The sequence below is a fragment of the Loxodonta africana genome, chromosome 18 (assembly GCF_030014295.1).
Source record: "Loxodonta africana isolate mLoxAfr1 chromosome 18, mLoxAfr1.hap2, whole genome shotgun sequence".
NCBI classification, from domain to species: domain Eukaryota; kingdom Metazoa; phylum Chordata; class Mammalia; order Proboscidea; family Elephantidae; genus Loxodonta; species Loxodonta africana.
In genome coordinates, this window is record NC_087359.1 from 67,067,601 (window position 1) to 67,084,944 (window position 17,344).

At 42.0% G+C, this 17,344-nt stretch overlaps 1 protein-coding gene across 5 annotated transcripts in view; it reads left to right on the top strand.

The window, feature by feature from the left end:
• The first annotated feature begins 515 nt into the window (after positions 1–515).
• KIAA0753 (KIAA0753 ortholog) overlaps positions 516–17,344 on the top strand; it is a 55,099-nt gene continuing 38,270 nt past the window's right edge. For 4 of the 5 annotated variants that reach the window (XM_003416714.4, XM_023556329.2, XM_064271623.1 and 1 more), the window contains exons 1-6: positions 516–622; positions 6,938–7,544; positions 11,312–11,418; positions 13,299–13,361; positions 13,751–13,966; positions 16,067–16,277. In XM_003416714.4, coding sequence (XP_003416762.1) covers positions 530–622; positions 6,938–7,544; positions 11,312–11,418; positions 13,299–13,361; positions 13,751–13,966; positions 16,067–16,277 — 1,297 coding nt within the window. In that variant the 5' untranslated portion in view covers positions 516–529. The remainder of the gene's footprint in view (positions 623–6,937; positions 7,545–11,311; positions 11,419–13,298; positions 13,362–13,750; positions 13,967–16,066; positions 16,278–17,344) is intronic. The other variant, XM_064271624.1, reaches the window with a different exon arrangement.

The window sequence follows — 17,344 nt, forward strand, 5'->3', positions numbered from 1 at the left end:
AAGATGGGAAACGGAAGAATTAGGGAGGTCAGTCAGCAAGTTAATGGCAGATCCTGGCTGAAATCCGGATACTCTGATCCTGCAGGTTTACTTAGAGCCATTCAGAGTCACATAGCCTATGTGTCCATAAAGCTGCCCTACTGGAAAGTGCTAGATTACCACAGCAGAGCTCTGTATGAGGAGTAGTGTCCTACTGGAGACCTACGAAATTTGGAATGAAAAGAGTGTAAGAAACTGTCATTAAAATAGTGTGTTCTGTTCTTTTAGAAATACAAATTCCAAAAGTGTGCTCGCTTTTGTAAATGGGAGAAGCTGTCATATACCTGTCCTTAAGCATTCACTCTGTAGTCTGAGTTTCTTACGGTCTGCTTCTGGAATGTTACACATGCATGCCCTTGGGTTTTCTTTATTCTTTTCCTTTAGGATTATTGGTCTGAAAGTCGCCTTCTTTCATTTTAGGCAATGATTTCAGGGAAGATCCATTGGCTGATGACTAGATTTCCCCTCTTGTTCTACACCATCCAACGTGATGGGACCAGGCGAACCTGTTCCAGCCTGTGTCCGTCTTGCACCTGATGTCCACCTAGGTGGGAGGTGTGACCCCAGGGAATTTCAAACCCAGGTAGGTTTTTCCTTTTTTAACTTCTTCTTATGAAACATTTCAAACATACAGAAAAGTTGGAAGAAACGGACAACGAACACCTTTTAATCCACCTCCTAGCTTCAACAGTTGTTAACATTTTGCCCTGTTTGTATATTTATCCATCTAAAATTTTTGCTAACCGTTTCAGGTGTCATGTCATTACAGATACCATGTCACTTCTAAATATTTTAGAATGCGTTTCCTAAAAATAAACTCTTAACATTTGTACCATTATCACACCTAACAAAATGGACCAAAATAATAATAATTTCCTGGTATTAGCTAATAGCTGGTCTTATTCCAGCCTTACAGTTGACCCCAAAATGTCTGGTAAATTTAAAGAAATTTACAGTGAGTACCTAGCATTGATATTTTACCTTATTGGTTTTATCACGTCTGTTTTTCGACCCATCCCTCTAGAGATCCATCCATCAGTCCATCTTATTTTTGACACATTTCAAAGTAAATTGCAGACCTTGGTACCCTAAATACTTTAGTACGCAAATCATTAAGCTGGAGTTCAGTCTTTGTTTTCAGTTTTTTTTTCTTTTGCTATAAAATTTACGCTGAAATCCACACATCGTAAGTCATATTTGTTGAGTTTTAAGATACATACTTGTGTAACGTGTACCTATGTTAGAAACAGATCGTGTCCATATCCTCAAAGTTCTTTTACGCCACTTGCCAGTCAGTCCCCACTCCTACCCTCCAGAGGCAACCACTATTCTTTTTTTTTCCGCCCATTTCCATCCTAGATTCCCCATTTCCTTTCTTTTTTTTTCAATTGTACTTTAAATGAAGGTTTACAGAACAAATTAGTTTCTAATTAAATGGTTAGTACACCTATTGTTTTATGACACTGGTTAACAGCCCCATGACATTTCAACACTCTCCCTTCTCAACCTTGGGTTCTGTGTTACCAGCTTTCCTGTTCCCTCCTGCCTTCTAGTCCTTGCCCCTGGGCTGGTGTGCCCCTTTATTCTCGTTTTGTTTTGTGGGCCTGTCCAATCTTTGGCAGAAGGGTGAACTTCAGGAATGACTTCATTACTGAGCTGAAAGGGTGTTCGGGGGCCATACTCTTGGGGTTTTTCCAGTCTCTGTCAGGCCAGCAAGTCTGGTCTTTCTTTTCAAGTTAGAATTTTGTTCTGCATTTATCTGCAGCTCTGTCCGGGACTCCCTGTTGTGATCCTTATCAGAGCTGCCAGTGGTGGTAGCTGGGCACCGTCTAGTTGAACTGGACTGAGTCTGGTGGAGGCCGTGGTAAATGTGGTCCTTTGGACTAATCTCTCCCTTGTATCGTTAGTTTTCTTCCTTATTCCTTGCTCCCAAAGGGGTGAGGCCATTGGAGTATCCTAGATGGCCACTCACAGGCTTTTCAGATACCAGATGCTACTCACCAACGTAGAATGTAGAACATTTTCTTTATAAGACTATGCTATGCCAATTGAGCTACATGTTCCCCGAGACCATGGTCCCCACAGCCCTCAGCCCAGCAGTTTGGTCCCTCAGGGAGTTTGGATGTCTGTGGAGCTTCCATGACCTTCCAGAGGCAACTGCTATTCTGATTTTTTCTAACGTAGATTAGTTTTAGTTGTTCTTGAACTTCATATAAATGGAATCATTTCATATGTACACTTCCGGGTAAGGCTTCTTTCACCTACTACGATGCTGTTGAGATTCAGCCACATTGTTGCATGTATCGGTAGCTTGTTCCTTTTTAATACTGAGCGGTATTCCATGGTATGAGTATACCCAAGTTTGCTGATCCAGTCTCCAGTTGATGGACACCTGGGCTGTTCCCAGTGTGGGGCTATTATAAATAAAGTTGCTATAAACATTCTTGTCCAGATCTTTTTGTGAGCATATTTTCATTTCTCTGGGGTAAATACGTGGAGTGGAATTGCTGAATCCTTGGGTAGGTGCAGATTTAGTTTTATAAGAAACTGTCAGACCTTTTTACGAAGTGGTGGTTATCATTTTGCATTCTTACTGACAAGGTGTGGGAGCTCTAGTTGCCCTACATCTTTGCCAGTGCTTGGTGTTATGAATCTTCTTCCTTTTAACCGTTCTGGAGGGTGTGTAGCAATACCTCATTGTGGTTTGGAAAAAAAAAATTTTTTTTGAATTAATATCAGACTGACAGAAAAATTGCAAGAATAGTACCCAGAATTCCTGGATACCATCCTACCATATTCCCCAAATGTTAACATTCCCTTTGTCCCTCTCTCTTTCCCCCCACACATGCACACACAGCCATATTTTCTGAACGGTTTGAGTAAGTTGCAGACAGGCTGTCCTTTTACCACTATTAAGAATTCGCCTATATATACCAGAGCACAGTGATAAAACTCAGGAAGTTAATATTGAAATAATACTCTCATATTTTTTATACCGTATAGGGAAACCCTGGTGGCGTAGTGGTTAAGTGCTATGGCTGCTAACCAAAGCGTTGGCAGTTCAAATCCGCCAGGCGCTCCTTGGAAACTCTATGGGGCAGGTCTACTCTGTCCTATAGGGTCACTGTGAGTCGGAATCAACTCGACGGCGCTGGGTTTGGTTTTGGTTTGGTTTATAGTCCATAGACTTTATTGAGATCTTGTCAGTTGTCTCGATAATGTCTTCTATAGCAAAAGAAAAGCCAAGATTATGAGTTATATTTTGTTGTCACTTTAATCTCCTTTAACCTGAACAATTTCTGTATTTCGTGGCAGTTCTATTTTTGAAGAATACAGCCCAGTTGTTTCAGAATTTTCCCTCAATTGGAGTTTGTCTAATGTCTTCTCATTAGATTTAGGTTACACTTTTGGCAGGAAAACCACCGAAATGATGTGGAGTCCTCCTCAGAGCATCCTATCAGGAGGCACATGCTGTAGATTGGTCCTACTGCTGGCAGTGCTGACTTACATCATTTGATTGAGATCTCCATTGTAGTTACTCTTAACGTTTGTAAAGTCTCTTATCTTTGAGATTTTGTAAATATCCTTTTCTTTCTCACACTCATCCACTAGTTTTAGCATGTATTACTGATTCTTGCCTGAATCAGGTTTTTATTTTGATGGTTGGCAAATGGTGGTTTTCTAACTTCATAATGCCTTCTATGTTTATTTGGTCTCTTACTGTAAGGAAGAGCTTTCTCTTCTCTTTTTCATTTATATATTAGGGTGGCCTCATTTCTCAAGTTATTCAGTAGGTTAAATTCTTTATCATTGTTTATTTTGATGTTCACATTGTCTATGAAAAGAGTCACTTCAGGCTGGCTCCTCTGTCCCTTTGACATGTTCACATTAATCTTAGATCACTTTTGGCCACACAAACATAATCCAAACAGATATTCCAGACTCAGCTTGTCATTTCCTTGTCCAGCCCTGGAATCATCCATTTATCCAAGGAACCCTGGTCTCCTTTAAGTGCAGAATGGTATTCAGAAATGAGTATCTGGGTACTAGGTATTCTCATTACTACTGACATGTCATTGTTTCTAGGCCCTCTCAGAGAACAGAGTTAGAAAGTACATGTTTATACTTGGGTGTATATGTACATGCAAACACAAATACTTGTATACAGGTCCACACTCACATATTTCTGTATCCACTTCTTTCTTTCCATCATTTAAAGTATTTTTCCTTCTGCGTATCTAAATTAAAACCCGTGAGTTCACACAGCTGTCTCCAACTTCAGTCCAGCACTTTCCGTATTTATAACCCCCTTCTCCGACACTATGAAACCTGGCTGTCATTATCTACCATACGTTTACTTACTTACCCAATCCTAGAATGCACAAAAAGTAGCTTCAGAATTTCAACTCATGCCTCTGCAAAAAAAAGGAAGCTTACAAATTAGAGTTCAACATTTGTTTAGAGTACTTTTCGCCTTTATCCTGAGGACGTATAGTCCAAGTACCATGTTCAGAAGATACTTTGGATGATTTTTTTTCACCCCACTTTATAGTGTATTTACGTTACTCATTTGAAATTTAGTTCCGTTCATTTGTTTCTGCTTGTATTCATTTTTAGGCGTTTCATCCATCTTCATGGACTTTTTTTTCTTCCTCCTCCTTTCCTTCCCTCTCTTCTTCTTTCTGGTATGCGTGGAACATTAACATAGTTCCAGATATACCTGTACAAAAATAGATTCACAGAGGTGGTGTTCTCTCTATCCCTACCACCAGTTCCCACCCACAACCTGTAGATAACTCATCCCAGCCTCTGGTTTGTCTTTCCTGGGTTTTTTTTTTTTTTGCATGAATAATCAGGTACATGTATATTTTTTCACGTCCCTTTTTTTCCCCCTTATGTGAAGGATAGCATATTATACTCTTTTTGCACTTTGCACTTTTTGCTGAGCAATATGTTTGAGAAATCACTCCACCTCAGTTCACAGAGAGCTCCCTCATTATTTGTTATATCTACAAGGTACTCCACTGTGTGGCTGAACCATAGTTTTTCAGCCACTCTCCTACATGGACATTTAGGATGATTGCAACAGTTTGCAATTACAAACAATTTAGCAATGAATAACCCCATGCATATGTATTATTGGGGGTAAATTCCTAGCAGTGAGACTGCTGGGTCAGAAGGTAAACACATATGTAGTCTTGTTAGACGTTGCCAAATTCTCCTCGAAGAGGGTTGGATCAGTCTGCCTTCCCACGAGCACGAGAGTGCTCATTTCCCCATAGCCTCACCAAGAGAATGTGTTGTTATAGTTTTTTGACTTTTGCTAATCTTATAGATATTTCAGTGTAGTTTTCATTTATATTTTTCTCATGATATTGAACATCTTTTTATCTGTTTAAGGGCCATATTTATATATTTTTTGGAATATTTTAGTTTATGTGTTTTTCCCATTTTCTATTGGATTTTGATCTTTTTTTTTTTCCACCTTAATTTTTAAGGTGTCTGTATATGTAAGGTTATTAGTCCTTCATATTTGATTTCTGTGGCAAATATTTTCTCCCAGTTTGTCAGTTCTTTTGACTGCGGGTTTTGTTTTTAATTCGTATGTAGTCGTATTTGTCCGTCTTTTCTTTTGTTGTGTCTGGATTTTGAGTCATAGTTAGAAGGCCTTTCCCCACACCCAGATAAAGAGAAGCCTACTCATTTTTTTTCTTGAATCTTTATCAAAGTTCCTGGACATTTTAGCTTTATTTAGACTCTTTGAGGGAAAGATCTTTCCCAAATATGTCTATAAGTTTCAGGTACTCTGTGTCTGATGATAACCCTTTTTTCCTCTAGTCAGGTTTTTGACTACTCTTTTTTCTGTAATTGAAGTTTTCTCACAATTTTTTTTAAACTGACTTTTATACAGATATTACATATACACACAGTTACTTAATCATGATGGGGGAGGTCTTCTTTGAAGTCAGGGCGCCACAGCACAAGGTTTGTTGAGTTTGTAGGCACAGATCCTCTTGTTTACCCATCTAACAGGTCTCTTCAGGAGTATGCATACTTAAAGCCATAAATTGTTTGTTCCGTTTGACCTAATAATCCCAGGACAGAGAATTTATCCTACAGAAATAATTTTAAAAGAGATAAAATAAATGCATTGAAATATTAATCCAAGTAATAGTTTTATTGGTGGAAAATCTGGAACAAACTAAATGTTTGAGAATAGTGTTATAATTAAGTGTGAAAAAGCCATTCACTGGATTTTAGGATACGAAATCGTGAAAAATAATAAAAACTGGAGGAATATAGAAACACGCCCATGTTAAACGAAAGACAAAACGTGTATCCACTGTAATTAAAATTCACTAAAACTTAAGCTCACACAGTAAAGCATAAGTAGAATGTTTGGCGCAAGATCCACTGAGCTGCAGGCTAAAAGATGTGGTCCAGGCATTGGGTGAGAAATCACGGGAAGATCTGAAGAGGCGTAGTCAAAGGGCTGAGATCTGGAGTGGCTGTGTGGGACCACTGTGGAGCAGTTTCCAGGAAAGTCGTAACGGGTCGGTCACTTTTAGAGCCTTGCATTTGGGAACAGTACAGAAGTGCTAATTGGGGAGTGAGGAACTTAAGTGGTTGCTGCTTGAAGCCTTTTGGGTTGATTTTTAGAGGAAGATCCCAGTATGATCTTAGTAAACAGAATAAGACTGTGGGACTGGGTGATTATGGGATAGAACCAGGGGGGTGCGGTGCCCTCAGGCTGATTCCGTCAGTACCACAGAAAATCCGTCTTAGCACTAATAATCTTCTGGGTGAAATTTTAGAAACTTGATCAGAGACGTATACCAGCTATGCAATATGTCATTAATTTAATGTGTACTTACTTTTATTTATCTGTTTTTTGAAGAACCAGTTGCAGTTTAATAGGAATGTTCCCACTCATTCAAGCAGCTTGGCAATCAGGTATTCTTGTCCACATGCAATTAGAATTGAAAAGCTGAAGCACTCCTACAACGAATCCCACCATTGTAAAGATGTCAGTTCTAGAGACGGGCCTGACCTGAGCAGCTCTGTTTCATTTTCCGTCATATCAGAAGAGAAACTCAGCTATGCTGTCCACCTGGCCAAACGGGATGTGAAACGAAGACAGTTTGAAGAACATGTGAAAGGACATCATCTCAGAAGTCAGCCCCAGACCCCTCAGAAATGTGGACATATGAAGTCTGGGATACCTGAACACAGGCTAGAAAGGAAGGAAACCAAAAGGCAGGAAGGCTTTCCACACAGCCACCAGCCATCCAGAGTCGAAATTTCCAGCTCAGGTGCCAAGGTATACCTGTACACATCTCATCCAGGACAATCAGACCTTACCGTGCCAAATTCGCCACCCACCCGGGATCCGGGACTTCAGCCACACCCCAAGACAGGTGAACACAAAAGCCTGTTAGAAGTTCAGCGGCTCCAGAAAGAACTGAGCAGTTGTATCCACAAAATTGAAGAAGTAACTAAAAAAGGTGAGAAAAATTAGATTCTTCACTTGGAGGAGATGCCGTGAGTGTGGGGTAGTTGAGATACATTCCTCTGGGCCTCCCAAACTCCCCTCCATCCTCCTGTTTGTTGGTTCACTTGAGTGTGAACACTCATGACAAGACAGTTGGACTTTGACTTTGAGTATTGTCTTTGCCCCTGAAGAGGTTGCCCCGTTCTAATCCCTGTTTCCAGCAGAGGTCTTTGAAGCAGCTCTCCCCCGTAGGCTGCTCTTTGTAAGCGGGCTGGCTGAGGGCCAGCTAGGATTTGGGGTACCTGCTGTCTGCACCTTAGGTCTTCTGGCACCAGAGTGCAGACCATCCTCTGATGTTTTTCTTGCTTATCCAGAAGTCCTGGCAAAATTATTTTGAATTTACTTTAAAAAAAAAAAAAGGGCACAGTGTATGCGTACTATAGATAAAAGGAGTTTTAAGTTCAGTGATAGTCAGATGAGCACACACCAGTGACGGGAAAGTTGTGGGTATACTGAGTGTGAAATCTCTGATCATAGTGTAAGAAGGAAGGTGTGTGATGATCGTACACTTTCAACGCTACGGGTCTTCAGTGTTCTGCATGCCTGTGTACGTCCGGGTAGAAGGTGATTGATTGTCTGTGGAGAATTTGGGGTTATCATAGCTAATAACTAGGGGGATGGAGCCCAGCTTTCAGACTGCAAGAAGTAAGCAGTGGAACATCCGAAGGAGCTAGAATTAGCCTTTGCATATCACATTTCACTTGTATATGCGTATGTGTCCCGTGAGGTTATGTAAGGAACTTAAGGTGCCTCACAAAAACACCTGTGATTGAACAGAATCAAACACAAACAGGCAAACGAGGACATTGCGGTACAGGGAAAAATCAGATTTCTAAGGGACAGGTTACAGATGTGTCTCCAAGCTTTCTAGCAGCCAGAATTCACAAAGTTGAAAAGAGAAAAAACAATTGTCTAATATGATGAACGATTCAGAAACAGCCCTGCATGAAAATAACAAATGCGCTGAGGCTCGTTCCCTACAATGCCCCTCAGTGTTGGTCTGTGGCGCGACTCCCCAGCCGTGAGGCCACGGCTCTGGTGATCTGGTCTGATCCAGGTGAATCTCTAGGGCAGTGCTCAACTATTTGTGGGGAAGGACTGGGTTTTTTGTTTTTCATTTTCACTCAGTCGCAAATCAGTACTTCCGTAAAGTATAATAAAAATGTCGCAACAATGGCAAACTGCTATAAAAACGTGTAAATGCATACTTTGAATTTCTGTACTTATCTTGCTGGGGACTGATAACGGTTTGTGGGCGGCCCCCTTCCCGACCACCCTTTCAGTGGCACCGACGTGCCCTCTAGTGCTTCCTGAGCTGCTGCTCTGTAGGCGGGTTACGTCAGAATCGTCCGCAAGGTGAGCAGTTAAAAAACCCTGCTGGAGTCACTTCATTTGTATTCAGGTGAGCGTGTGACCCCGAGTTTCCTACTTACTGTGCAGATGAGCGTGTGACCCCGAGTTTCCCACTTACTGTGCAGAGGAGCGTGTGACCCCGAGTTTCCCACTTACTGTGCAGAGGAGCGTGTGACCCCGAGTTTCCCACTTACTGTGCAGATGAGCGTGTGACCCCGAGTTTCCCACTTACTGTGCAGATGAGCGTGTGACCCCGAGTTTCCCACTTACTGTGCAGATGAGCGTGTGACCCCGAGTTTCCCACTTACTGTGCAGAGGAGCGTGTGACCCCGAGTTTCCCACTTACTGTGCAGAGGAGCGTGTGACCCCGAGTTTCCCACTTACTGTGCAGAGGAGCGTGTGACCCCGAGTTTCCCACTTACTGTGCAGAGGAGCGTGTGACCCCGAGTTTCCCACTTACTGTGCAGAGGAGCGTGTGACCCCGAGTTTCCCACTTACTGTGCAGAGGAGCGTGTGACCCCGAGTTTCCCACTTACTGTGCAGAGGAGCGTGTGACCCCGAGTTTCCCACTTACTGTGCAGAGGAGCGTGTGACCCCGAGTTTCCCACTTACTGTGCAGAGGAGCGTGTGACCCCGAGTTTCCCACTTACTGTGCAGAGGAGCGTGTTACCCCGAGTTTCCCACTTACTGTGCAGATGAGCGTGTGACCCCGAGTTTCCCACTTACTGTGCAGAGGAGCGTGTGACCCCGAGTTTCCCACTTACTGTGCAGATGAGCGTGTGACCCCGAGTTTCCCACTTACTGTGCAGAGGAGCGTGTGACCCCGAGTTTCCCACTTACTGTGCAGAGGAGCGTGTGACCCCGAGTTTCCCACTTACTGTGCAGAGGAGCGTGTGACCCCGAGTTTCCCACTTACTGTGCAGAGGAGCGTGTGACCCCGAGTTTCCCACTTACTGTGCAGAGGAGCGTGTGACCCCGAGTTTCCCACTTACTGTGCAGAGGAGCGTGTGACCCCGAGTTTCCTACTTACTGTGCAGAGGAGCGTGTGACCCCGAGTTTCCTACTTACTGTGCAGAGGAGCGTGTGACCCCGAGTTTCCTACTTACTGTGCAGAGGAGCGTGTGACCCCGAGTTTCCTACTTACTGTGCAGAGGAGCGTGTGACCCCGAGTTTCCTACTTACTGTGCAGAGGAGCGTGTGACCCCGAGTTTCCTACTTACTGTGCAGAGGAGCGTGTGACCCCGAGTTTCCTACTTACTGTGCAGAGGAGCGTGTGACCCCGAGTTTCCTACTTACTGTGCAGAGGAGCGTGTGACCCCGAGTTTCCTACTTACTGTGCAGAGGAGCGTGTGACCCCGAGTTTCCTACTTACTGTGCAGAGGAGCGTGTGACCCCGAGTTTCCTACTTACTGTGCAGAGGAGCGTGTGACCCCGAGTTTCCTACTTACTGTGCAGAGGAGCGTGTGACCCCGAGTTTCCTACTTACTGTGCAGCTCAAATGGGAGAGAAGTCACGGGGCTGCGTAGGCTCCTGTAAGGCCGCGTCAGTATCTGCCCTTCCTGATTGCACGTTTTTGCTTTCTTCAAAACTGGCTTACTGTTTTCATTGTTTGGCCTTTTAAGTGTAAACACTAAAAATTTAGACTTCTGAAATACACATCCTAATGAAATACTGCTCTTAGCTGATTTGTATTTTGGGGCTCTGCCCAAGAATTTCTGTAAACGTCTTTGAAAACCACTGCCTGGGAGGAACAGAAAGACTGCATCTCCCTCAGGCAATCTTCCAGAAACAATTTTTTTGAACCAACCTTTTGAAAATGCGGAGCATCAGTGTGTACAAGGGTGTGCTTCCTGACAAATACATGAAGACGTTAGACACTTAGTAGTTTTAGCACTTGGCATTTTAACGTGCTCTCTTTTTGAAAAAGGATTTCTCTTTTTGATTCAAGATAAGAAAGTATGAAAGTAATCTCACTAAACTTAAAAATAGGCCAACAGAGGCTTTCCGAAAAAACAGAAAGTATGACAGATTTTTGGCTCAATATGAAGAATTCTGAAGTAGTGAGTGATGCCTCACAGGGCTGTAGTCTGTCCAGTGGGATTAGTTCAGGGAATCTCTGCCTGGAGGGGAACTCGGTCCAGTCCATGTCGTCAAGGCCCTTCCACGTCTGAGTCAGCACATCGGCCCAGACATTCCTGGTTTCTTGGCTGATGAATGATAGAAATTTTTTGTTAAACCTGCCTCATTTTTTTTTTCCTTAATAAAAATTGAGATTTAAAAATGTGTTACCTCTTTTGAGTAATTGAAATCTTTAAAAATTTTTATATATGGTTTATAATCCACTCTTGGGGAAAACAATCTTTGCAGATAAAATAGAAGAGGCCTTGGATCCAGATGAAGAGCGGCGAGTCCGAACCAGGAGACAGGAGCAAGCCGTGCGTTCTGCACGGATGCTCTACGTCCTCCAGCAGCAGGTGGGAAAGCCCAGGAGGAGTGGGACGTTCCACTTGGTGTACTGAATTTCTAAGGAATTCTTTCTGGCTCAGAAATATTAGCAGCAATGTAACCTACATGAATGCTTCTGAGTTTGTGAGGCTAGGTGTTGAACCTGTGGACAAGTAATTATTTTTCTTTTTGGCATTGGCCTTTATGTCTATTGGTATATTACATGGGAATGGCCAGACTCCTTAGGATGTGGTTCTTGACTTTTGCAGACAGTAGACTCTTGGACCTTTTCCCCAGAAAAAAAAAATTTTTGCACATAAAGCTGGCAATTCACAGTCCTCTTCTTGCAAACCCTGGTCCTAGAGGAAAGGGACCTTGTTAGTTTCCCGTCTGTCCGATGTTTATAACCTAGTAGGAGCTTACCAAAACCAAACTGACTGCGTTGACTTGATTCCAACTCGTAGCGACCCTACAGGATAGGGTAGAACTGCCCCATAGGGTCTCCAAGGCTGTAAATCTTCGTGGAAGCACACTGCCACATCTTTCTCCCACAGAGCAGCCAGTGGGTTCTAACCAGTGACCCTTTCGTTAGCAGCCTGGCACTTTAACCAGTGCGCCACCAGGGCTCCAGTAGTAGCTTAGTAGATAGTAAATAATTTGATTATTCCTGTAACAATAGTAGTACATTCACATTCTGGTAATGGGGGAAAAAAAGACTATGTTAAGTGTTTTTCAGGGCACATTTAGTGGCTGATAAACCGGCATTTACAGTCTTGACATCATGGATAGATTTTTTAAAATGTTTGTTGTAAACTTAGTATCTTACTCGTTAATCTGCCTTTAACTCATTTCTGATGACTGGAGTCACATCTTTGCCCTGTTACTTGAACCAAAAACTTGACTCTTTCATTTAAAAGAAAATGCCTGAATTGGACTGTGTTCCGTATTCTTCTTGGATTGTATTTCAGTCCTTACTCTACTTTGCTGCCATAGAAATTGTTCTAAAATACGAGTTTTACAATGTTAGACCTCTGCTTAAAAGGCTTCAGTGAATCTCTATAACTTATAGGATAAAGCCTGCATTCTTTTTTAATTTTGTGTTTTAGGTGAAAGTTTACAGTGCAAATTAGTTTCTCATTCAAAAATTTATACACAAATTGTTTGCATGACATTGGGTGCAATCCCCACAATATGTCAACACTCACCCCTTCCACTCTGGGTTCTCAGTATCCATTCCTCCAAATTTCCTGTCTCTTCCTGCCTTCTCATCTTTGCTTTTGACCCGGTGTTGCCCATTCAATCTTGTATACTTGATTGAACTAAGAAGCACGTACCTCACTTGTATTATTGTTTGTTTTATAGGCCTGTCTAATCTTTGACTAAAGGTGAACTTTGGGGGTAGCTTCACTTCTGAGTTAGCAGGGTGTCCGGGGGCCATAGTTTGAGGAGTTCCTCCAGTCTCTGTCAGACCAGTAAGTCTGGTCTTTTTTTGTGAATTTGAATTTGTTCTACATTTTTCTCCTACTCTGTCCAGGACTCTCTGTTGCGATCCTTGTCACAGCAGTCGGTGGTGGTAGCCAGGTACCGTATGGCTGCGTTCTTTGGCATGGCACTTAAGACTTGGTGATCTGGACCCCCTGCCTTTCCAGACTCACCTCCACCTCTGCTCCTTCATGTTAAATTCTTGTTATATCAGAGACCGAGGGATGGAAGGGGAGCACTGTGCTCCAGTTGCCATCTCCAGCTGGAAACCAGTAACTGTTTTTTGGGTGCATGAATGAAGAGCCTATTTCATTTTCAACTGACCTGAGTTAATGATGGTTATGTTTGGACAAGATGTATTCTTTTGTACAAAAAAGATCAATGGAAAGGTATAAAGTTTATCATTTTTCCCCCTTTACAAAAACAGGTAAAAGAAATCCAGGAAGAATTGGATAAATTGAGTCCACATAAAATTAAGCACACTAAGAAGGTATGATGCAATTAAATTATGATTAATACTTTTTATAAATTACATTTCCAGTGTTGGTATTATATGTGGGTTCTCTGCATTAATAGAATTTGCAGTGAAGGAGTGAACACTTCATTCTGAATAGGAGGTTGCCTTCCAACAAACAGATTCGGAAAAATAAATTATTATTGTTGTTGCTGCTGATATAAGAAACTGAGAATAGGAAGAAAAGGTTTTGTCGTTAGAAAACCTTTAAGCTTTGCAGTTTTCTTTACTATGAAAAAGTTTTCACCATAGGAAGAGCTTTCTGTAGAAAGAAGATGGATTGTAAATACTCTAATTTATGGGTTGGGTTAGTATTAGGAAGTTCTGAATATCAAATTCACTTTTCCCGTCTCATTTATTACCAGTCATGGGCAATGTCTAGGCTGGCAGCTGCCCACCGTGGAGCTATTCGAGCCTTACAGATGTTTGTCACTCAGTTTACCGACCGAGGGGAATACCCGGTTCCCGCGCGGGGTCGGGAGCTAGGAAGTCTCATCCGCCAGCTTTCACTGTGTTCTGCCAAGCTGGATTCTGACCCTTCTGTCCCTGACGTTGTTATAGATATCCTGCAACAAATTGAGGTACGAGATGGGCTCCAAGCCATGTTAAACGTGTGTTGTTTCTAAGCAGGGAAGTAATGCTGTCACCTAGTTTCATTAGGGTTTATGGAGAATGTAAGAAAAAACTGCTGCCTAGTAAGTTAATGCTTCACAGCGGTTGAAGAGGTACTTGGTTTTTATTTTATGATTTTTACCATCTAGTCTATATTATTGTATTTTACTTCTTTGAGAATTGGTGGCATATAACAACTCTTAACCAGATCCATTAGCTAAACAGAATATTTTGTCCCTGACCTTGCCAATTAGCAAGGAATTTATTAGCATAGGAAAGGAAAATAGAAAAAGTACTCAGTGTTTAATCTTGATGGATCTTAGAAGACAAACAGCCTCAGATCCTGTGATCGGCCTTCCCTGGATGTGCTGATCAGGAACGGATGGTGTTCTCCGTTCTAATCTGTGACAGAGACAGTCCTGACACCGTTCCCTGAATCTCGGTAGTTTTCTGAAGTCTGTAGAGCATTACCACATAATTATGCCATTTGATCCCTACTGCAGCACTGTGATTTGCAACAGGTTTTATTGTCACTATTTTACAGATTTAAAAAAAAAAAAAAAAGGTCAGAGGGATTGCACAAGTACTTCTCTTGAGGCTGGGAATCAAATTTCTATCTCCTGATTCTCATTCCAGTGTTATTTCCACTACACCATGTATTTTCACTGACAAATAAAAAGGTGATCTGTATGTTAATATGGCATGGTAAGAACTGTTAGCTGAAGAAAAAGGTGGCGTAGCGGGGAGAATTCTGGACTAAGTGACACGCTGGTTCCTCCATTAGCAAGCTCCTTCGTTGTCTTTAAAGCCCTTTCTGCCTTTAAAATTCCATCACACAGTGAATATGTGCTTTTCATTGGGCACATTCTTGTGTCACAGCACACTGTCAGAAATATCATCATCAGATGCAGATCCCAGAACTTTAGGCAACGTACCAAGTCACGTGATGCTTCTTCAGCTTACCCACAAGAAACATTATTGTCCAAAATGATTCCTTTTGAAGGATAAATCTTCATATTCCTAGAAAGGCTCTTGAGATTATCTAGTCCCTCTTCCAAATTTTGAGTAATAGTACTCAAGTAAATTTTCTTAACGTAATGTTTATCTCTCTTACTTTTGAAAATATTGAGTGCAAAAAATTTATTATCCTTCTTGTGGTTGTTACACCATCCCACAGCTTTTCTAAGGAGTACTTTATTATTATCTGAACTAAATCTCCCTGGCTGTGCTCACTTATCCTTATTTTGTGTAGACTAGATAGAGACTAGGCCTTTATTCTGCCTGGTGATGAATGTGGGTACCTGAAAGGTATGCCTCTTTTAGGCAGGGGGGAAACAGGTCTCCTACCAGTATTATGGTAGATGAGTGAGCAAAGCCACTGACCTTAAGTTTCCTTTAGTTTATAAAATTTATGTTAAATATAGTATGTCTGCTCACTGAAAATACTACTTGAGTTTGTGAGGTTTTCATTGAGAATTAAAACGGTTTAACAGCATATAGGATTATATTTTGAGGACTATAGTTAATTTCTAAAAAGATGATCAAAATTTTATGTTTTAGATACTCTTAAAAGTAGTCATTCTTTGCTATTGCTTTTAGTGAACTAAACATGTAAAAAAAATGCAGAAATTTATTAATTTGATGTCCTAAATAATAAAGCTTTAAATTTAAGTGAAACAGCAATTGGTTGACTGTAAGAGATTTATTAACAGTTTTCTGTAGAGTCCTTATTTTAGTTTGGCAATTAAAAATGTTCTTTTGTGATGAAGAATGAAGAGTGAGCTACTTGTATCAGGTGGACACTTGAGACTGTGTTGGCATCTCTTGTCTGGAGGGGAGATAGGAGGGTAGAGAGGGTTAGAAACTGGCAAAATTGTCACGAAAGGAGAGACTGGAAGGGCTGACTCATTAAGGGGAGAGTAAGCGGGAGTATGGAGTAAGGTGTATATAAGCTTATATGTGACAGACTGACTTGTAAACGTTCACTTAAAGCTCAATAAAAATTATTTAAAAAAAAAAATGTTCATTTGTGATATAAGCCAAGACGGTAATTGACTGTTTCATGGCAGGACTTGGAATCCCTTCTGGAAAAGAAACTGTCACCAAAAAAGGTGAAGAGATGTGTCTCTGAAGTTCGGAACAAATTTCCAGTTGGTAGCCCAAAGGCCTTAGAGAAGTGGCCAAGTACATCGTCAAAGAGCGAGAGGAGCCTCCCTGGAGCAAAGGAGATGTTTCCACAGGAAATGAGGCGACCTGCAGTAGCAAAGAAGCTTCTTGCTGGTATGTGCCTTCAGGTGTTTATTGCCGGATATTTTATTCTTTGACACTGTCTGGACTGTCACAGTTACTGCATTGAGGGGAAAATCAGAATTTAGAACCTAGTCCATGATAGATGCACTTTAACTAGGGTAAGTGAGTGGTAACCAAGATGCTTCCTTAGGTTGGAAGCTAGAGCGTTCTCCCGTAGAGGAGGGTGGAGAAGTAAAAGCCTCTATTCTTATATCAGAGCTTTTGAGCTAACCCAAAGTAAATTTCTGCAGAGCCAGAAGTTAGAACCCTACCTTACTTTTAGAGTTTATGTGTTTCCATTTTAATGGTACGTGTACACACACACACACACACTCTCTCTCCCTCCCTCTCTCCCCCCTCTCCCCCCCTCTCTCCCCCTCTCCCCCCCTCCCCCCTCTCTCCCCCTCTCTCTCCCCCTCTCTCTCCCCCTCTCTCTCCCCCTCTCTCTCCCCCTCTCTCTCCCCCTCTCTCTCCCCCTCTCTCTCCCCCTCTCTCTCCCCCTCTCTCTCCCTCTCTCTCAGGTTTTTCTTCCTAAGCCTTAAGGAGTTAACCTTTGTACTAGTTTTCTACATCAGAGTGTTTGTTACATTTCCTGGGAAAGTATAAACACTTTGGTTTGATACTTTTTGTTTGGTCCTGGGCTGCAGCCTGCCCTGTAATTGGTATGTACCTTTCAGGGATTGGTCAATGGACTATGCAAATAGTGTGTCTGTGGCACTGAGAGGGGATTGGTCAGTTTGCTCCCCCCCCACTGGGAGGGGCCATGTGTTGAAATTGACAAAAAGTTGTGTATGTATGCATATATATACAAATATATATACGTGTGTGTGTATATATATATACACGCACACACACACATAAATTTACATATATATAGATGGAAACCCTGGTGACATAGTGGTTAAGTGCTACGGCTGCTAACCAAGAGGTCAGCAGTTTGAATCTGCCAGGTGCTCCTTGGAAGCTCTATGGGGCAGTTCTTCTCTGGCCTGTAGGGTCGCTATGAGTCAGAATTGACTTGACGGCAGTGGGATTTATATATTTTTATATATATAAGT